The following is a 22,966-nucleotide window of genomic DNA, read 5'->3' as shown; positions in this document are numbered from 1 at the left end:
ACTCCTATCCAAACAAAAGGGTCGTCAAACCGAAAGTGCCCTAAATCCTGTATGCATGTCAAACATATGCATCCAACCAAATGCAGCAAATAAATGCAGCAAACACAATCACAAGAAATAAATGCATCAATGCATATGATGTCAATGATGCGTCCTGGTCACCCCTGACGCCAGTCAGTCATCTCACACACAAATGGCGAGACCGAGTGGGTAGGGCTGTGACAACCGTGCACTCTGTCGTCCTGATGAGTGACCGAGTGGACGGAATGCTGAGTACTCCTGTCCCGTGACCCCAAATCATAAATGGGGAGCTCAATGCTCTCAACTCACGGGGAGGAATCCCTGCCGGCTAACACGTTGTGTCACACTACCCATGAGCGGACCAACGTAGCCAAATAAAGTCCCTGCTGCAACACACACTGCCTGAATCGACCACTAACCCATGAGTGGTGGTGTGTGCAGATCCATGTAACTGGCGATGTACTCGACAACAATGGAGTCGACTATCGCACAGCATGCAATCATGATGCATGACACTAAGCATGGCCAAAAACTGATCAACATAACCATATCCATACATACAAAATGGGTACTGTAAAAGCGATGGTCACATACCAAGATCTAGAGTACACAGGTCAGATAGAATATCAATAACCCTATGTCCTGAACATAATAAGTATGGAATATCCTGATCAGCATAGAAAAATCCATATATACATAATATGGGTACCACAGTATCAGTAAGTCAAATCCACGGATCTAGGGTATACAAGTCCTCTAAGGTATAACAACCTAGACCCAAATCATATCCCTCTTCCATAGCATATGTACCAACAATATACACAGATCAAAGAATCAGGGTCTAAACACCCGAATCATATATGATATACAAATAGAGGTACACAAATCTGATATGGCACAAAAACCTAAGTATCAGATAATCTAGATACACAGGCCAGAAACAACAATCCAAATCCTAGTCCTAACCTCAGTAAAACATGGTATGTCACTTATTCTAGATACTAAGATACTCATGGTAATACAGTACTCATGGCAATAAATCACATGATGTAAGCACGGATACGTCACAGGCGATAAACCTAACATGCTATGGATATCAAACAGTGACATACCAAAGACAAACATGTTCATTGCTTGTAGTTATAAAATACTATGCATATCCAAAGACAATATCATAAAAGATAAGTCAAGAGGTACCCGCCTCCAATCGGAAGGTCCAAATCCAGTCCAAATCCGACGTCGAGATGCTCGTCTCGTGTCAACGTCCTGTGATACATGGTGTCCAGTTTTAGCTAATTACATATAATAAATTAGCTAAATCAAATCCTCGAGAAGCTAACATAAATCCAGATCCAATCATAAACTCTAATTGGATCACCTAACTCCTCAATCGATTCTAATTAATCCAAAACTTAAATCCAATTACACATGAATCTAAAACATGATTAACCATGATATAGCATGTATCAAATGCCCTACACCTTACCTTATTTCTCAGCCGCTCCTGTTAATCCACAGGCAAGGAAAATTGCTGTTGGACGAAGTAATTGCTTAATGTCACCAATCCTCTACTCCACCAGAAGCAACTAGCTGTTCCAGAAGCCACCCAACGCCTCCGCTGCCATAATCAGTCCACAGATAAATTCTCAACCCTTTAATATATCCTGATCCCACCAATAGGATCTAAATCTAATAGGACAGAAATAATCAAACCCAAACTCACCAGTTTTGGATGCTCCCCTGCTGGTTCACCGTAGGAGGTGGCTGAAGGAAGACATAACAGGGGAATTAGGGCACGGAAAAGAACACCAAGGCTTGAGTTGCTACTCCTAACCAAAGACCTACTCAAATTTCTGGATTTCCAGCGATCTAGGGCACAGATACGCCGACAACAAAGCACAGTGAGGTCGGCGTCGTCTGTGGTGGCCGGCATCAACTCACGAAGTGGGAGAGGCTCGGTTGTGCCAGGTGATGTCGACGGTACTCGGCGGCTACGGCACAGGCACTATGGCAGAAGAAAAATGTCGCGAAGAGGAGATCAGAGGCGCCTACAATCGGGGAGTCAGTGTCGGCGCAAGAAGAGAAGAAAGGAGACTCGGTCGGCGGTCGCTCGAGCGTCCCCGGCGCTAGGGCACAAGGAAGGGGCACCGGCAAAGCACAGTGGCGTTGCTGGCGGCAGTGAAAACTAGGGCACGACTCGGCGTCGGTGGGCAGAGATCAGGCTCGGAGAAGAGGAGGCAGTGGCCGGCGCTATGGCAGTGAAGTCAGCGTCGCCGGTGTGGGGAAGAAACGGCACAGTGAAGAATCGGGGAAGAAAGGGAAACCGTCGGGTCGGGTGAGGGGTTCGGCGAGGGAAAGGAACGGAGGAAAAGAGAAATAAAGAAAAGAAATAAAAGAAAAATAAAGGAAAAAGTAAACTTTTCCTCACTTAAATGGGTAGCCAAAACAGGTTTTCCCGGAACCAAAATCTTATCCCCGTTAACTCGTCCATACGTGCTCCGAAAAATTTCCGAAAAATTTCCAAAAATTCCAGAAAATTCCCTTATCATTATTCGCCATTTTTCCGGTATTTAACAGTTTTGGAATGAAATAGGAACGAGTTTAATCTTGTTTTTTTGCTACCATCATATCCATTATAGATCTTGTCAAGATCCACTTCGAATATTGAATTTTACAAACACACACACCCACACAACAGGAGTACTATTTGTTTGATCAGTTTCCAGCACTCATTATATTTGAGGCTGTCTCTACAAGATAAGGCATGGTCTTTCTGTGCCGGCTAAGTCCAACACTGCCGGAAAAGATATGGAAGCATTCAAGCTCCGACGTCGTCTCCTCCACAGACTCCAGCAGTCTCTCCATTCCAAATTTCTCGAATAATCCAACACTATTGCTGTCGGAGTTCATCATCCAAATGGCTTGTTCAATCACAAACCTCCTTATTCTCGGGACCTTGATATCTGGATATTCGTACTCCTTCAGTATTTCTACCAGCTTCTCAACGAGCTCAATCTCTTGAATTTCAGCTTGCTCCAGTGCTCGAGCAAACTCATCAGCATTTGTGAATTTGCAGAGCTGTGTGGCCAGACCAACAGATGCTTCCAATAGTTTCTCTTTTTCCTTCAAGATGGCCTTCAGTACCTGTTCAAGCAAGAAAGTTCAAATATCTAAAAAAAATCAATTAACAGAGCATGAATCTCACAGTGGGCATGGCGACAGCAACTTGGCCGAGATCATCATAGCATTCCATTCTAGTATAAGCACACAAATTGCGCAAAATCCTCGAAGCGTTGATTCGGAGAACGGGATCGGTTAGCACGCCGATGAGCTTCTTCAATACCTCTGGTTTCTTCAATATACGATCACAATTGTTGCTGCTTTCCAATGCCAACATCGCCAGGGTCTCTCCTGCCTGATTGCATACATAATTCTCATCATCACTGAATCTAGGCATGAAAAAGATCGACAGGAGCAGCTTGATAACACCACCTGTGTTACCAATCTCCTCCTTAGCATGCTCATCCATACTCAAGCTTTTTAGTATCTCAATTCCCAGCTTTTGCATCTGGATATCTCCATTCTTTACCATCTCCCTTATGTTGCTCACCGTGAACACTATTTTCGATATCTCCTGCCGGAGCATTTTGCCGACCTCTCCATCAGTCTCGACCAGCATCTTCACCAGTTGCAATGATCGTTTGACAATTCTACTCTGTGCGGTCGGTGTGTCTCTGTCTCTGCTCGAACCAGTCAGGCCTATGATCTTGGAGAGAAGGCCTCTGGTGCTTCCTATCTTGCAACAGTTGTGATGGTCAGTCGAGAGCTTCTTGAAGATGAGCAAGCCCAGCAGGTTGAGCTCATGAGGATTAATCTGATCAGAGGTGCTGCCACTGTGGAGCAACGACGACAATGACTCCATTGCTCCAGGAATCGCAGCGACTCGGAGCACGTTTCTCCTCCTTCCCGCAAGCTCTGACATAATCTCCGCCGCGCACAGCCGGATCTCTTCTTCTCCCGGGTTCTTCCAATTCAGCATCTCGATCAGCCTCTCCATCGTCGACGTCGAAGACCCAATTTTTCTCAGCGTGCCGAAGACAAAACGGGCATTGCCCACCAACTTCCGTAGGACTTGCAGCCCCATAAGTCGTTCTTCGTGGAATTCAGAGTCCAGCAAATCCTCAGCGAAGCTCACCAAGTTCATCTTGAAGCCGTCGAAGACGCTGTCATTAACGCACTTGGTGTAAATCTCGTAAAAGAATCGCCTAATCGGAGCGATTCCCATCGGCCCGAGCTTGTACTCTCGACTAACATTTTCTAGAAGACGGCACCAGTAGATCCTCCACGCCCAGTAGCTTCTCTCCACCAAAAAGATGAGAGCTTCACCGAGTGCTAGTCCAAAGAAGAGATTTAACGAGATACTCGCGTTCCTTTTACTTTCTACTTCTGCGCCGTAATCCTGATCGATAAGGCGCATCAAGGAGAGCGTCACGCAGGTAACGGCAGACAAGAGTTGAAGGCAGGAGAGTGCTCTGCTTATGAATTTCGATGCGACTATCCAACAAACATCGCCTTGCAGCTGAACTCTTCCACTGTTACTGAGAGGGTGTGCAGGGAGCTGCTGCCACTCGAGCTCATGACTGCGGCTGAAAATTCGGATGCCTTCGATGACGAGAATGACCGTCACAAAAGCGTAGTCGTTCGGCCGGAGATCGTCCAAGAAGCCACTAAGAACAACAGTCGTGGCCCAGATGAACGCCAACGCCCCGAGTCCAGTGGCGGACTTCTCTAGTATCGCAAGGCGGAACGCCAAGAGCGTTAGCTGCTTTTCAGGAGGAGTGTGGATTATGCTGCTCTTCCACTCTGCCGGGGTTGGATTTGAATCGCTCGGTGCCGGATGAGGCGCGAAGAGAGAGTGCCTTGCGAAGTCCAAGATGCTGCCGTGTCGTACCGGAATTTGGACATGGTGCGGCCTCCGGTCTTGTGGATCTTCTACTGATTGCTCGTTCGCAAACATCGTCGTCGCCTCAGCGCTGCTTTTATCAGCGACAGAGCTCTTCTTGCGAAGAATCATCGATTCTATCTAGCTCAAGAAGATGGATAGATAGATAATTAAGTTGGTAGAATCTTTTAATCTGATCTGTTATTATCTACGAAGGTTTGAGGCGTTGTCCCTATAATTTTTTTGGAAGATCGGACAAGGATGACTTTTCAATTATCGTTCCTATTTATATTTTTATTATGCTATGCCATGTTTTTATTGGAATAAGATCCATGCTTATTTTCTATTTTCAGTTCTTATTCAGTTTTAAAGACACATGCAGATTAGGATTTACCAGTTTTATCATCAACATGAATCTATCTGCTAAAATAGATCGTGTATTTCTCTATATATAGGTATCTTTTTAAAAATAATATCATCTTAAAAAACATGATAATACAATTTTGGTCCCTTCGGATGAGTCTAGTGGCTAGCGCATGAGATGTTACATAATGAGGTCTCGGTTTGAATCTCGGTAAAACTGAGGTAAATATTTTTCTTATGTGCTAGTCACTATTCCAAAGACTAGTAGTCACCCGTGATTTATCTCCTCCGTGTTGGCCTTGAGACGGATTGGCGGGAGCGTTGGGGACGAACGTATTCACCTTTTTTGTCACAATAATAATACAATTTTGAATAGGATATTTTAAAATAAAATAATAAAAAAATTTAAAAAAAGATAATTTTCTTAAGATCTCGTTTAATACACCAACAAACACCTCACCTGCGAAATGCAGGCCAGTAAACCAATTTTTTGTCATTTGATTGAATTCCAGCTTCCAACAACAGGAGTAAATTGTCTTCGTTTCTCTTCCGACTCTTCTCTAGATTTGAAGTTGGAATCATGCTCGCCTGTTATGCTTGGATGTAGGTCCTGTAATTAGGGATGATAATTTTCTATGTAGATATCTGAAAGAGGTATCATGTGTTAGACATAAATAATCTGTCGGAGATTTTAGGGTTATTAGCTGAATTCAAATAGCACTGATTTAAATTCAACTTATAGTAAAGATGACCTGAGCGGATAATGTCAGGCTGTCAGCAGGAGCTGATTTATGCTCCGAGCTGAAGAATTGCCGAGCACCAAGATCGGCTGAGCCACTAGTCTGTGTTGCCGAGCGGGCGGATCGGCCGAGCAGAGGGCAGATCGGCCAAGCAGATCGGTCAAGATGAGGTCGGTCGGGTCGCCGGGTCGGTCGGCCGGGTCGGTCAGTCGGTCGGCCGGGTCGGTCGGTCAGTCGGAGGGGTCGGTCAGTCGACCGGGTCGGCAGGTCAGTCGGTCGGCCGGGTCGGTCGGTCGGCTGGGTCTGTCGAGCAGCAGAACAGGTCTTGACAGAAAGGAAGACCAGGTCTGCTCAGAGTAGATCTGCAGAACAGAAGACCAGGTCTGCAGAGCAGTCTCGACAGAGCAACATGTCTTGACGGAGCAGTAAGGTCGGGCTAAATCCCGACTGGGCAAGCTGACCAAGGCCTGCAAGTAGCAGTTTCCTTGAAACAGATTCGCCCCCACATCCGGCTGTGTTTTGAGGCTTATCTGGGAGGTCTGTTTCCTAGGATACAACGGTCTGACCGTGAACTCCACCAAGCACCGGTGGTCACGGCGAACTGAGTGGTACCCGAATGCTACCGTGGGCAATCTGCCGAGTAGGAGTTGCACAACAGAGAAGGTGAATGAGGAGGAGAGCTTCTGCTTGTTTTTGCTGTGTTATCTGTGTAACATTTTGCCTGAGGTCGCAGCCTCCTTATATAGGAGCTCAAGACTAAAGGACAACATTAATGATCATTACTCAACGCCAACTTTTCACTTGGCCGTTTTGATTATGCATTAATCTTTCTTTAATGCATCCGTTACACAAGCAGCAAAAAGATATATGTGGCAAAATGGAAGACCAGGTCTGTTCAGAGCAGATCTGCAGAACAGAAGACCAGGTCTGCAGAGCAGTCTCAACAGAGCAACATGTCTTGACGGAGCAGTAAGGTCGGGCTAAATCCCGACTGGGCAAGCTAACCGAGGCCTGCAAGTAGCAGTTTCCTTGAAACAGATTCGCCCCCACATCCGACTGTGCTTCGAGACTTATTATGCTATCGTGGGTAATCTGCCGAGCAGGAGTTGCACAACAGAGAAGGTGAATGAGGAGAGCTTCTGCTTGCTGTGTTATCTGCGTAACCTTTTGCCTGAGGTCGTAGCCTCCTTATATAGGAGCTCAAGACTAAAGGACAACATTAATGATCATTACTCAACGCCAACTTTTTCACTTGGCCGTTTTGATTATGCATTAATCTTTCTTTAATGCATCCGTTACACAAGCAGCAAAAAGATATATGTGGCAAAATGGAAGACCAGGTCTGTTCAGAGCAGATCTGCAGAACAGAAGACCAGGTCTGCAGAGCAGTCTCAACAGAGCAACATGTCTTGACGGAGCAGTAAGGTCGGGCTAAATCCCGACTGGGCAAGCTGACCGAGGCCTGCAAGTAGCAGTTTCCTTGAAACAGATTCGCCCCCACATCCGGCTGTGCTTCGAGACTTATTATGCTACCGTGGGTAATCTGCCGAGCAGGAGTTGCACAACAGAGAAGGTGAATGAGGAGAGCTTCTGCTTGCTGTGTTATCTGCGTAACCTTTTACCTGAGGTCGTAGCCTCCTTATATAGGAGCTCAAGACTAAAGGACAATATTAATGATCATTACTCAACGCCAGCTTTTCACTTGGCCGTTTTGATTATGCATTAATCTTTCTTTAATGCATCTGTTACACAAGCAGTAAAAAGATATATGTGGTAAAATGTTGGTTGTTCCGCTTGGGCAAATTTTTGTCCTGACCAATCCGGCATTCATGTGCGCAGGTCGCGCTCGCGCACAAGTCAACTTAGTTCAGTGCAATCCGGGCCCTGGATTTGCACCCCCCTGCGCACCCACGCATGAGAGAGAGCCTCTCCCCATGCATTTGTTCACATCCTCAATGCATGTGAATCAATATAAACCAACAAACTTGCCTTGAAACTTCCAATGTGGGACTAAAGTCCCATTCACAATGGAGCTTCTTCTCTTCCGCCTCTTCTCCATTCACACTTATTCAACATCATGGAAGATATTTGTCCTAACACAATGAACCTTTGTATGGAAAAAGTCAAGCATTTGTGAGGTATTTTGACTTCCATTGAGAATTGATCCAAAGGTATTTTGACATCAACTTTAATAACTATTAGATCTGAGCACGGCAATCTCTAGGTATCATAGCATTTGAGTAGTGTAGCTTAAGGATGTAATCGAGCTCGAGCTCGAGCTCGAGAAAATTAAGAAATACATGAACATGTATCATATTATATCTTCCTCGAATGTACTCATGTTTAAAAAATAATAATTTATTTTTTCTATGTTAATCTTGAGACGGATTAACAAAAATATTGAGGATGAATATATTCATCTTTTATCATAATATTTAAAAAGTAATAGTAATACACAGGACATCTTCAATGGAAAAATATTCTTATGAATAAAGGAAAGAGAGTAAGAAATGAAATGTGTACCTGCCATAAACGAGGGGACTACGACAGGCTACAACTATCTGCATCCATGCGATGGAACAATTGCGTTTCAAACATAAAAAGGTAAGATAATCATATGGCTACACGTTACTTTATGCATGGCCACCAACAAAAACTTTTTTTTTTATTTTTCTTTTTTAAATGTGGTTCGGATATTTACAAAAATGGAAATGAAAAGTTAGCGGAGGGGTAAAAGCGGAATAAAAGATGGCAATCTCAACATTGCGTGCCTTTTAGAAAATCTGAAACAATGGGTATGCTTTATGTGAAATTGACTAAGAAAATATTACGTCTCTTGAAGTAAATTGCTTTTCCTCACACGGCCTCCATTCTCTTTTCAGGTTTTGTTCCCGGTATAAATGATCTTTATACCCCTAACTCATTTATTTGTATATTTTTATTTTTATTTTATTTTTAATCAATTTTTTATTTTATACATACATTTTTTAATTTTTATTTAATTTTATTTTTTAATCAATTTTATTTATTATTTTTTCATCAATTTTTTTATTTTATATAATTTTTAATATAAATTAGAAGCTCTCATTTCTTTTAAATTACTTTTCTAATTTGACATTTAAATTATCACATCTAATTCTTGATACATGTTAGAATCTCTCTTTCTTTTAAATTATCTACCTTCAACTTTTGACACATGAACATGTTAGAACCTCTCTCTCCTTAAATTACTCATCCTCTAATTCTTGACACATGTTAAAACATCTCTTCCTTTTAAATTACACCTTTTCAACTCTGACATATGTCAGAAGATCTCCTCCCTTTGAATTATCCATCCTCTAACCCTTGACATATGTTAAAACACCACTCTTCCTTTAAATTACCCCTTCTAACTTTCACACATGTCAGAACTTCTACTCCTTTTAAATTACCCTCCTTCTAATCCTTGACATGTGTCAGAATCTCTCATTCTATTTAAATTACTCATCCTCCAATTCTTGACGCATGTCAAAATATCCACATCTCTTTAAATTATCCTCTTCAATCTTTGACACATGTCAGAACCTTTCCTTCCATTAAATTATCTACCCTTAAATAAAAGATTACAAATATATAATAAAAAAATTATTCAAAAAGAATAAAATTGATAAAAATAAATAAAAAACTGATTAAAAAAATATACCAATAAAAAAACATAAAAACACAAAATTCAATGTGAATGTGACTTAGAGAATACGCAGAAAGGTATAAAGGTAAACAACAAATATGAGTCGGGAGGGGAGAGGATTAGGGATGGGAATAACAGTTCTCATCCTAAAATTTGAGCCCGGATCCTCTAGACCACTTTTACGGTCCAGAGGATATTTCCTTTTCATATATTGATAGAGATGTATAATCCCTACTTATAAAATAAATAGAGATCATATACTCCTACTAATACATGAAAAAAGAACATCCTCTGACTCATAAAAAACAATGATATAGAAGATCTCCTCTACTAAAATTTTGTACATGCCATAAACGAGGGGACTACCTACTGCGTACTATCCCTCTTTGCCACAGGCTCAGTTGAAAATTGCGTATTGAGTTATAACGGCTTTAATTAGGCGCCCGCTAAATCGACTCACTGATGTAATGCCTAGATAAGTCCAAGTCAAACGTAGCTTACTGTACCGAGCCTTATCCGGGGCCGATAGCGTTGAGAAGGAAATAAGTTCAAATTTACTACAGAAGAAAGAAAAAACGTGAGAGATAAATGGAAAGCAACTCGAAAGCAACTCGGGATGCTGTGGCCCACAGGATCAATTTGATAGGTCAACTCTCTCATTGGTCATGATTGATAATCTATGTCTTCTCGGGATAGTGCGATGATTAAGACATGAAATATTGTTACATGAAATTTTGAGGTCGAAATTCGACGTAATCGAGTATAATCTCCCCCATGTCTTGATCATTTGCACTAATGACTAGTAGTCATCCGTGATTTACCTCCTCTGTGTTAACCTGGGGACGCTAGGGGAGAGCGAATCGCCTTTTACCACATGATTGATAATCTATCGATTCCCTTGAATGGATCTAGTGATTAACACATGAAATATTATCATAATGAGATCTAAGGTTTGAATCTCGGTAAAATCGAGATAAATACATTCGTTATATGTTAGTCACTATTTCAAAAGGCTAGTAGCCGTCCGTGATTTATCTGCTCCATATTGACCCTGGGACGATTGGCGGGGGCACTGGGGGCGAACGTATTTGTCTTTTTTTTATCATAATGATTGATAATATGTCAGTCCCCTCGGGATGATCTAATAATTAGCACATGAAATATTATCATCATAAGGTCTGAGGTTCAAATATCAATAAAGTCGAGATAAATACTTCCCCTATGTGTTAGTCACTATTTCAAAGGTTAATAGCCGTCCATAATTTACCTCATCATAAGATCTTGGCATGGATAATCATCTATAATTTATCTTTTTCATGTTAACTTTGGGACAAATTGACAGGACGTTGAAGTAAACGTATTCATCTGATGACAGATAATGCATATTACAAGTTAAAAGTTTTCATCAGGATTTGATAATCCTTGATTGATAAAAATCATCCGCTCACCAAAATAATAGCGAGTATTTTTTAAAATTATTGGTCAAATAAATGACTGATAAATTTATTTAAAAAATAACAACCAAGTATATATTTGATAATTTTTAAAAATAAATGATTGATAATGTTTTTTTAACTATCGATCAAGTAAAAATATTTTAATCAAATTATTAGTCAATTTTACAAAAAATAAATAATTAATCAAATTATTAATCATACCTCAGCTTTGTTTCCTATTCCTTGAGTAAATGAAAAACAATGTCATAAGTCAGCCTCGATGAAAGATGAAAGGTTGAAGATTGATTCAAATCTTAATACATACGAAATTAAAGAAAATGTCTAACCCCTATCATTTGTGTAAGTATTAATTTAACCACTAATTAATTTTATAGTTAAATAAGTTGAATTAATTAAATTAAAAAAAATCATAAAATTTTAATTAATATAATTAAAAGTGATTAAAGAAGTTTTGATATTATTTCTAATATAATTATTATAAAATCATATAACTATTTTCAGGTGCAACCATAGATCCGAATGCTTAAGCTCAAGCCACTCATCTAACTTTATGAACCCTATTTAATATTTAACCTCTCTTGGTATCAATTAACACACTCTATTTAGATAAGAAATCAATTTTTAAACTCAACTATTAACAAAAAATTCTTGTATATAAGTTAACTTTAGTTCACTTGTCTAAACTCACAAACTCTCTTTATTTCTTAATTCATCGTATTGAGACTAAATTAAGGTATTATAATAGTACCTTGCATAGATAATTGATAGTAAAATAAATTATCATGTTAATGAAAAGTAAATCAGTGATATTTGACCTGTTGTTAACTGCCTAGCCCAAGCATTATACTTTGCCTATTAATTGTGTGTCTAGGCCTAATAAACTCATGTGTGATGCCAAATAAACCTTATTTTCCAATTTTGCACACCAGTAAATCCCGCTTTATGGTTTGCAAGGGATATTGATTGGAAATTGACACCAAGCAGAATATGTATATTATTCTGGGGCGTGAAATTACAGAAAAATTAATAAGAAAATAAGAGAAAAGTAATACAAAAAAAAGGAATAGTCGAAATTAGGCTTAAACTTATGATGAAATCAAAAGTGTAAAGAAACTTCTCCTAAACATCATCTAAGCCTAGATTTATATAGTTCTCAAAACCCACAAAAAAAATCTAAACGAAAAAAAAAATAACCAATTAGACTTATTCCCTAAGATTTAAGATAAAGTAACTAACAAGACTTAGCTCCCTAAGATTTAGGACCAAATTAAATATAATTAAGAAAAAATAAACTAAACTTAATTAACATATTACTAATTAAAAAACCAATTTGGATCCCCTCCTGCATCAGTCACTCGAAGTTGAAAAGAACTTGTACTCGAGTTTAGGGTGAGTGTATCCGGCTCAAGAGTATAATGACTTAGGTGTTTTACATTAAAAACATAAGAAGTTTTTAAATAACTAGGAAGTCACAATCTGTAGGCATTGCCATTAATCTTTTCTAGTATCTCGCAAGGTCCAATCTTCCGATCTTTAAGCTTGTTGTATTTACCAACAAGGAAATGATCATGAGTTAATACAACCCAAACCATATCACCAACGCCAAAAAACTTGACGTCAATGTCGATCTACCTTGATCTTGTACTCGGTGTCGCTTTCCTGAATAGCCTGCTTAACTTGCTCATGAATGATCCGAAGATACTTGGCCATCTCCTCAGCCTTAGGGTTAGCTTGTCCTAAACTCAAAATAGGGACTAAATCCAGTACTTCTGATGGGTTTCGTCCATAAACAACTTCGAAAGGATTCAAACTAGTAGTTATGTTCTTTGATTTGTTGTATGCAAATTCTGCTTGAGGTAAAACCAGATCCCATTGCTTTGGCTTTGATTCTTGTGAGACATCTCAGACGATTTCCCAAGTCTTGGTTCACTACCTCGGCCTGACCATCTGTCTGAGAGTGATAGGTGCTACTAAAGTTTAGCTTCGTCCCTAACTTTTCCCATAAAGTCTTCTGAAATTGACTAACAAATTTAGTATCTCGATTTGAAGTAATAGTTTGAGGAATACTGTATAAATGCACAATCTCTTTGAAGAGGAGGGCGGCAATCCGAACAGCATTCATAGTTTTTCTGCATGCCACAAAGTGAGCCATCTTGAAGAATCGATCCACCACAACTAGAATAGAATCTGCGGTCCGTTGGGTATGGGGTAAACCCAATACGAAATCCATGTTAGCCTCACACTAAGGGGCTTCGGGATTTTGGTAAGGGAATATACAAACCAACATTAGTGAGGTTTCCCTTACATTGCTGACAGACAAAGCAACATGCCATGAAATGAGCTATGCCACTGGTTATCTTGGGCCAATAGAAGTCGGAACAGATGATGGCTAATGTCTTATCTCGGCCGAAGTGTCCTTCGTTATGAAATTCATTGATAATGTGTTGCCTTAAGGAATAATCCAGAATGCATAATCGTAGTCCAAAAAATAGATAACCATTGTGCAGAATAAAATCGTTGTGAAGCCCATTAGTCACCTCTTGAAATATCTTACCGAAAGAGGGATTAATAACATACATATCTGAGAAAGATCCAAAGTCGACAACCCTAATGCTCATGGTAGTAAGCAGGGAAGAACGATGGCTTAGAGCTATCTACAACACGATTGAGACTCTTGGATTGACGCTTCAGCGTGAAGGTGAACTCTGGAAGTGCTAGAACGGGTGTTTCAGTCATCTTTTGCTTCACCAGTTGAAAACTAGTCATAGCCGCTTCAGTCCACTTGAACTTGTGCCCCTTGAGACACTCAGTGATAGGATCAATTAAGGTGCTGAAATTTTGGATGAATTGGCAATAGAAAGAGGTCAATCCATGAAAATTTCGGACATCGTGAATGGTTTCTGGCTACGACCACTCGAAGATTGTGTCTATCTTTGATGGATTTGCATGAACACCATCAGTTGATAGTATAAATCTAAGAAACAAAACTGAGGTCGTGAAGAAAAACACTTCTTGTTGTTGATGAACAAGTGTTCCGCCTTTAGCTTCTCAAAAACATTGCAAAGGTGATCAAGGTGCAAAGCCCATATCGGACTATAAATGAGGATGTTGTCAAAGTATAAAACCATGAATCTTCCCATGAAAGGTCGTAAGACTTGATGCATGAATCTCATGAACGTGCTAGGTGCATTGGATAGTCTAAAATGCATGACCATCCACTCGTACTACTCATGCTGTGTCTTGAAGGCGATCTTCCATTCATCCTCGGGCTTGATTGGAATCTAGTGGCATTCACTCCTAAGATTGATCTTAGAGAAGATCTTTGAACTGGAAAGTTGATCCAACATGTCATCTAAGTGAGGAATCAAAAATCTATACTTCACCGTGATTTTGTTGATGACTCTACTATCAAATCAATACACATGTGCCACGAACCATCTTTTTTTGGCATGAGTAGGGAAGGGACTGCACAAGGGCTCATACTCTCACGAATATAGCCTCGTCTCAATAGCTCCACAACTTGTCATTGTAGTTTTTCAGCATCCTTAGGGCTAATATGGTATGCTAGCCGGTTAGGTAAGCATGATCCCAGAATGAGGTCAATCTGGTGTTGAATGTCTCTCATAGGGGGGAATCTCGGAGGAAGGTCTTCAGCTATCAAATCAGCAAATTTGGATAGGAGTTGCTGCACCTTATCTAGTAGATCCGAGTCTAGGTCTATTTCATCACTTTTGTAAGGAAGCAAAGCATAGACCATATCTTCATGCTTCATCTCGTTCAAAAATCTGGACATAGAAAGTAGTGTAGGGTTATTGGTTACCAAATTTGAAGAGATTCCATCTCGTCCAGACTCCGAATAGAGTGTAACCATGTCAGGAGGCCACAAACTCATTATCTTCTTTATAAGTAACCTCTATCGTCCTTCTTCTAGATCCAAAAGGAAGGTTGGTAGCCTCATTTTCTTCTCGTAAAAGCTCGAAGGGGAACATAGCCATGTTGAATGATATGAGATGATTGTGTCCCTGGATGCTCCTGCATAAGACGTCCTAGGTTGAAAAGAACTCGTCCTCGAGTTCAAAATAACGTCTTCAATATCCATAGTGTCCCTTTTCTTTACATTGTCTTCCGATACGACATGAACTGCATCTTGAAATAAGACCAAAATCTCATGGTCATCACTATAAAGTACCTCGTCAACTTCATCATCAAATATCAGTTTGCCAAGTGCTTCAATCTCGTCTTTGTCGTAAATTGGATCATCGAATAATTCGATCTTGTTGCCGTCTCCGTTGTCTCTTGCGATTGGACGATCGAGAGAGTAGAACTGGTTGTACTCAATATTGCCAAGATTCGCATCCTCATGTTTGACTCCACCGCTGTGAGAGGAAGGGGGGACATTGAGGCGCTACGGAGTCAGTGTTCTCTCAAAGTTGTAGGCGTGGTGGGGTGGTTGATCCCGTATTTCTCGAAATCAAACTTGTGCTTGGACAACTCTTCTCGATTGGAAATTAGGGATTTTTTAAAAGGGGAATAAAGGAACTTACGATCTTTACGATCTTGTGTTGCTAGACGTCGAGATAACTTTGTGACTTGTCTCTATAGATATTGAATCTCGTCTTGGGTGTTACGACCACAATGTGAGACTTCCTCAGTCGGAACCTGCCTTTCACGACCATGACCACGTCCATGATGACCCTCCATTGGATCTTAATGAGCTCTGATACCAACTGACGCTGAGCAGAATATGTATATTATTATGGAACGTGAAGTTATAGAGGGATTAACAAAAAAATAAGAGAGAAGTAACACACAAAAAGGAATAGCCAAAATTAGGCTTAAACCTATTATGAAATCATGAGCGTAAAGAAAAAGAGATGTAGTCGTAATGTGGCTTAAGTGAAACCAATTGATTCAATATCAAAATAGCTTCTTCTAACATCATCTAAGCATAGATTTATATAACTTTCAAAACCCTAAAAAGAATCTAAACAGAAAAAAATAACCAACTAGATTTATTCCCTAAGATTTAGGATAAATTAACTAACAAGGCCTAAGATTTAGGACCAAATTAAATATAATTAAGAAAAAATAAACTAAACTTAATTAATGAATTGATTATTATGTGGATAATGATTAGTTATTTAATCGTGGGAAGAGGTTGTACTTCTTGTAAAGCTGCCAGAACCTCCTTTTGATCTTGGCCATGATTACTACTTGCTTCATCCCAAAACCAGTCCTTATTGTTCTTGTAATTCAGTTTCAAGCTTGTGAGATAACTTTCATTGACCAAGTTGACATTATTGACCTCTTCAAGATTGCCCACATTGGAAAGTTTTGCAATAGATAATTGGCAGAGATTATCCATATTCTTCAACTCATCAATTCTATATTCGGGTACTGTGCTCACAATGATACATAATTCTTAGAGGGATGTTAACTTTCATACTTCAGCAACTGAGAAAAGTGCATTCTTCCGTACTCTGTATTGATGTCTTAAGTTGGTCAACTTGCTTGTGTCTTTTATCAAAATGTCATTGTATCCAATTAGAACTTATAACAAGTAGAACTTACAAATTGATAATGATGATGGTTGAGCTAAAATTTCAAGAAATCGTAATTTTACAAAGTCACTGATGTTCTCCAAACACTGATATGGCTCAATAATCAATACTCGAATTCTTAAGATGATTTACAACTATCTAGAATAAAATCATTAAATTTTTGAGAATCCACATAATAGTCTATCCAGAAGGTTCGCAAGTGCTTGAATTTGTACACCATTTCAGCTAAATCACCGAGTTGAACATCTGTACCTATAATAGATATAGATATATAGCGGATAGCATTATAATCCAAAAATGTACAAATTGGTGTTATGCACAATTCGACAACATTCCTAGCATGAGACATGGTGAGCAACATCATTCAACAAATCATGCATGGTGTAATAGATGACTTATGCTAAATCATAAGTAGCAATGCCCTTCTGATATATAATTGGATTGTAGGTACGAATATCAAAGAAAGATTTTTTGCACAACATATCAAAGCAATATTTAGCTATGTCCTCATCCGAGCTCTTTTCTAATTCATCCGAGTAAATTATGTCTGCTACCATCCACATGCAAACTAGCTTTTGCTTATTGAATGGGTAATCTTGAGGAAATATGTTGCAGTAGAAAAAACACCGCTTTAAGTGTGGTGGAAGCATCTTTAACTCAGTGTTAGAGCCGAATTGAATTCTTAGTTATTTAAATCTTGTGACATTTTCCATAATTCACTTCTTGGAATGCTCGTCCAGTGATCTGCTTCCAGTTTATTGTTCAGTGCTCCTCTAATTGACTTTACTAGAAGAGATACGTCGTGCAATTTCTCCACTATTTCTTTGCTAATTTTTTTTAGCAGTGGAAATTCATTTGAATCTTGATCAGAAAATGCATGCTCATAGAGTAGTGAACTGTTGGTTTGTCCTAGGAAGATCGTACCGGTTCCACTGTACAAAATTTTATACAAGTGTCGAACCTTACCTAAACAACTTATTGTGTTCTTTAGAAATTAAATTAGGAATCGCAAATGGAATTTAACATTATTGATTTCAAATTTAACTTATCTATTCTTAATGGTTTAGACTTAGATCGCAAGCAGAACTTAACACTATTGATCCAAGTCCAACCTATGTTATAAAGTTGATTAAATATTTATTTCTAAAATCGGCTCCCAGATCAAACATGGCAAGACACTAGACCTTCTTGGGTATGAGATCATCCACCACTGCCTCGACAAAACCTTTTATAGAAATTCAATATTTAATTTCCTAAAATAACATTAGGTTTAATAAAAAAGAACAATCGAATCACAAATTCGAAAATAAAAAAAAACACAAACTCGAATCACAAATTTGACACTTAGAATTATATGCCTCTTGTGTTTGGAATTCACACAAAGAAAAACTAGCATGATGCGGAAAATAATTATTAGTTATACCTTTCTTTGTAAGCAAATAACCTCTTGATTTTCTACCGTATTCCTCTTCTAATCTCGGACGTTGTGTGAGCAACGATCTTCCGAGACGAGAACCACCAAGCTCCTTCTTCTCCAAGCTAGATTCGGCCACCACCAATTCTCCAAGAGAAGTAGAGGTCCGGCCACCACCACCAAGCTCCAAGGGATGCAAGAGCAAAGCCTCCTTTCTCTCCTTCTTCTCCTAGCTAGAACCGGCAACCAACAAGTGCTCCAAGGAAAGGATAATCCGGCCACTAAAGAAGAAGAGAAAAGGAAGGAATAGGGCCGGCCACACACCAAGGAAAAGAGGAGGAACTATAGAATAGATGTTGTAAGGTGAAGACACCTCTACCCCCTCTTTTATATTCCTTGGTCTTGGCAAATAAGGAAATTTAATTGTTATTAAAATTCCCTTATATTCCTTGCCTTTGGTTATTAAGGAAAAATTAATTAAATTTTCCTTTTAACAATGATATGGCCGACCACATCCCCATGCTCCAAATAAGGAAAGTTTTAAACACAAAATTAAAACTTCTTTATTTGTTTCCGGAAATTTTAAAATTAAAATTTCTCTAATAATTTATCCCTTAATGGTTAGTTATAAAAGGAAATTTTATAAATTAAAAACTTTCTTTTAAACATGTGGTTGATTTCCAAAAAGGAAAGTTATCTCTAAAATTAAAATCTCCTTTCAATCTACAAATAAGGAAAATATCTAATTTTTCTCTTAATCTTGTGTAGAAGACTATAAAGGAAATATTTAATTTTAAAACTCTCTTTTAAATCATGAACATGGTTTCAATAAAAGGAAAGTTTTATCAAAATTAAAATCTTCCTCTCAATCTACAAATAAGGAAAGATATCAAATCCTTTCTTAATCTTTTGTAGAAGGAAAAATTTAAATTTTAAACTCTCTTTTTAAAACCATGGAATCCACATAAGAAAAAATTTAAAATAAAAATCCTTTTATTTTTCTTAGGGTCAGCCACACCATGCTTGGGCTCCAAGCATTGGCCGGCCCCTACTTGGCTCAATCTTTGGGTCTTGGCCGGCACTAGCTTGGGCTCCAAGCTAGCTTGGCCGGCACCAAAAAGTGGGTAAGAAGGTGGGTATAGGTGGGTATAATTCTCTATATACAAGAGGCTACGATAGAGACCGAAAGGAGGAATTTGTTTTGGTCTCCCGATGAAATTAAGCTTCCCATGTTCGCCCCGAACACTCAACTTAATTTCATCAATAATAATTCATACCACTAAAGAATTATTATTGAATTACCGCACCAATCCCAAATTACATTTTGGGCTCCTTCTTATTATAAGTGTGTTAGTCTCCCTGTGTTTAAGATGTCGGATGTTCACTAATTAATTGAGTCATTGACAACTCATTTTAATTAATATCTTAGTCCAAGAGTAGTACCACTCAACCTTATTGTCATGTCGGACTAAGTCCACCTACAGGGTTTAACATGACAATCCTTATGAGCTCCTCTTGGGGGCATTATCAACCTAGATTACTAGGACACAGTTTCCTTCTATAATCAACAACACACACTATAAGTAATATCATTTCCCAACTTATCGGGCCTATTGATTTATCGAACTAAATCTCACCCATTAATAAATTAAAGAGATAAATATTAAATATATGTGTTTGTCATTATATTAGGATTAAGAGCACACACTTCCATAATAACCGAGGTCTTGTTCTTTTATTTAGTCAGCACAAAAAGAACTTATCTTAAATGGTCTTACTCAATACACTCAGAGTGAACTAGTGTAATTTATTAGTCAAAATAAACTAATACCTAATTACACTACAACTATTCCAACAGTTTGTTCCTTTCCATCTTAGTCGTGAGCAACTGTTTATAATTTATAAAGAACTGATAACATGATCTTCGGTGTGTGACACCACATACCATGTTATCTACAATATAAATTAATTGAACAACTACACTTAGCATAAATGTAGACGTTTTTGACCAATATGATTCTTTATTTCGAAATAAATGTTTACAAAAGCTAGGCTTTTAGTATACATTCCAACGACATTCATCTTTTGATAAGCCCTGCAACACCATTGGCTTCACTGTGCCTCTTTTGATTGCCCTTGGTACCATCTTCGCAACTTTTTCCAATCTAGTTGTTAATATTATCCAACAACTATTTTCACCATGTTGCAGTGGAGTACGTAGTTTCTACTACTATTTCTGGGTTTTGTCATCCCAAGCATCATGCAGTACAAGTAAAAATCTTTTGGAATGTAACTTCTCCTTGAGCTTCAATGCTATTAGTTCCAATGACCCAGATTCAGATTGGCGGGTTGCATACTCCTGAATTTTCTTAATAAAACTTGATGCTTTGAGATTCAGTAAGGAGTCATATACCCAGATTTTGATGTCGAAGTGTTCCTTTTCTCATTTTCAAAATAATCAAAGACTTGTTGAGCAAGCGCAGACTTTCCTATACTCCTCTGGGCGCCTGGGCCTGGTCTGAGCGTCTGGGCATAGTCAACTCTGCGTTGACTTATCCGGTAGATTAGGTGATCATTCGGTTGCCCAAAGTTGACCTCACCCAAACTCAACTCTGACCTTCTACTCAAGCAGTCTTCCTCCCTGGTTTCTCGTCCCTTAGAAGCACTGCATGCGGCCTTTTCATCAGCAGGTGTATTCTTCTGCAGCACTTCGTCCCTCTGATTCACCGAGCCCGTCGACTCACTTCCTGTGTCATAATTCTCACTAGCTGTATCTTCTTCTCGACTTCTTGTGTACCTAAGTCCCTGCAGACTTAGACACAATACATAAATGCTGAGTTAACTGTGTCTAGATGCCTGGACTAGGTCTAGGATCCTGGAGCAGTACTGGAAAGAGTGCACTTGCTCAACAAATCTTTGATTATTTTAAAAATGAGAAGAAGGAACACTTCAACATCAAAATCTAGGTATGTGACTCCTTACGTAATATCAATGCATCAAGTTTTTTTGAAGAAAATTCTCGAGTATTCAACCCACCAATCTGAATTTGGGCCATCAGAGCTAATACCAATGAAGTTGATGGAGAAGTAATATTCTGAAATATTTTTTACTTGTCCTGGATGATGCTTGGGATGATAAAAACTAGAGAGAGTGGGAAATACTACGTGCTCCACTGCTACGTGACAAAAAGGGTAGCAGAATATTATTAACAACTAGATTAAAATTAGTTGTGAAGATGGTCTCAAAGGTAATCAAAAGAGGCACAAGGAAGCCAATGATGTTGTAGGGCTTATCAAAGGATGAATTTCATTTACTGCTCTATGAGCATTCATTTTCTGATCATGATCCAAATGAATTCTCACTACTTAAAAAAATTGGCGAAGAAATAGTGGAGAAATTGCATGGCGTACCACTTCTAGCAACGTCAATTGAAGGAGTGCTGAATAATAAACTGTAAGTAGATCACTAGACCAGCATTTCGAGAAGTGAATTATGGAAAATGCCAAGAGATTTAAACAACAACGAATTCATTCCGGCTCTAACATTGAGTTACAAGATGCTTCCACCACGCTTGAATCAGTGCTTTTTCTACTGCGACATATTTCCTCAAGATTACCCATTCAATTAGCAAAATCTTGAATGTGGGTGGCAGCAGGCCTAATTTACTCGGATGGATTAGAAGAGAGCTCGAATAAGGAGATAGCATACTATTGCTTTGATATGTTATGCAACAAATCTTTCTTTGATGTTTGTACTGCAATCTGAGTACATATCATAAGGACATTTCTACTTATGATTTAGCAGAAGTCATCTTTTACACCATGCATGATATGCTGAATGGTCTTACTATCCATGTCTGACACTATGAATTTTGTCGAATTGTGCATGACACACCAATTTGCATTTTGGATTATAATGTGATCTACCATATATTTATATCTATTATAAGTACATATATTCAACTCGATGATCTAGCTGAAATGATGTACAAATTCAAATACTTGTGAACTCTCTCGATAGACTATTTTGGGGATTCTCGAAAACTTGATGATTTTATTCGAGATGCCTATAAATCACCAAGAAGAATTCGAGTATTGATTATTAAGTCTTATTATTATTTAGAAAGCATCAGTGACTTTGTAAAACTACGATTTCTTGAAATTTATGCTCAACCACCATCACTATCAATCTGCAAGTTCTATTTTTATAAGTTCTAATTGGATACAATGACATTCTGATAAAATACACAAGCAAATTAACCAACTTGAGACATCAATATAGAGTACGGAAAAAATGCATATTTTTCAGTTGCTGAAGTAGAAAAGTTAGCATCCCTACAAGAACTATGCTTCGTTGTGGGCACAGAACCCGGATATAAAATTGATGAGTTATCTATTGCAAAACATTTCAATGTGAGCAATCTTGAAGAGGCCAATAACGTCAACTTAGTTAGTAAAAGTTATCTCACAAGCTTGAAACTGAATTGGAAGAACACTAAGGACTGGTTTTGGGATGAAGCAAGCAGTAATCATGGCCAAGATCAACAAGAGGTTCTGGCAACTTTGATAGTGAGATTATACCTTCTAATGATTAGTTTCCCATCTTATTCCGATCTAATTGTTAATATTATCCAACTACCTTTTTCGCCATGTAGCAGTGGAGCACATAGTTTCTACCACTCTTTCTGGTTTTTGTCATCCCAAACATCATCCAGGACAAGTAAAAATCTTTTGGAATGCAACTTCTCCTTGAGCTTCAATGATATTAGTTCCAATGGCCCACATTCAGATTGGCAGGTTTC

General features: G+C 38.8%; 1 protein-coding gene across 1 annotated transcript; it reads right to left on the bottom strand.

The window, feature by feature from the left end:
* Window positions 1–2,634: 2,634 nt before the first annotated feature.
* Window positions 2,635–5,208, bottom strand: LOC122032306. The gene is made up of 2 exons (XM_042591588.1): window positions 3,227–5,208; window positions 2,635–3,165 (listed from the first exon to the last, which is right to left on the bottom strand). Exons 1-2 carry the CDS (start codon window positions 5,093–5,095, stop codon window positions 2,737–2,739), a joined length of 2,298 nt encoding a protein of 765 aa, XP_042447522.1. The 5' UTR covers window positions 5,096–5,208; the 3' UTR covers window positions 2,635–2,736.
* Window positions 5,209–22,966: the final 17,758 nt, after the last annotated feature.

Source organism: Zingiber officinale, chromosome 11A, assembly GCF_018446385.1.
Source record: "Zingiber officinale cultivar Zhangliang chromosome 11A, Zo_v1.1, whole genome shotgun sequence".
NCBI lineage: Eukaryota > Viridiplantae > Streptophyta > Magnoliopsida > Zingiberales > Zingiberaceae > Zingiber > Zingiber officinale.
The sequence above is the reverse complement of the archived record's forward strand: the minus strand, read 5'-3'. Positions and strand labels throughout refer to the sequence as shown.

Bases quoted from the DNA above. Each gene is read 5' to 3' on its own strand.
- LOC122032306 (XM_042591588.1), bottom strand. From the start codon at position 5,095: ATGATTCTTCGCAAGAAGAGCTCTGTCGCTGATAAAAGCAGCGCTGAG. The intron at 3,166-3,226 runs GTGAGATTCATG...TTGCTTGAACAG, and splicing joins TTGCTGTCGCCATGCCCACT to GTACTGAAGGCCATCTTGAA.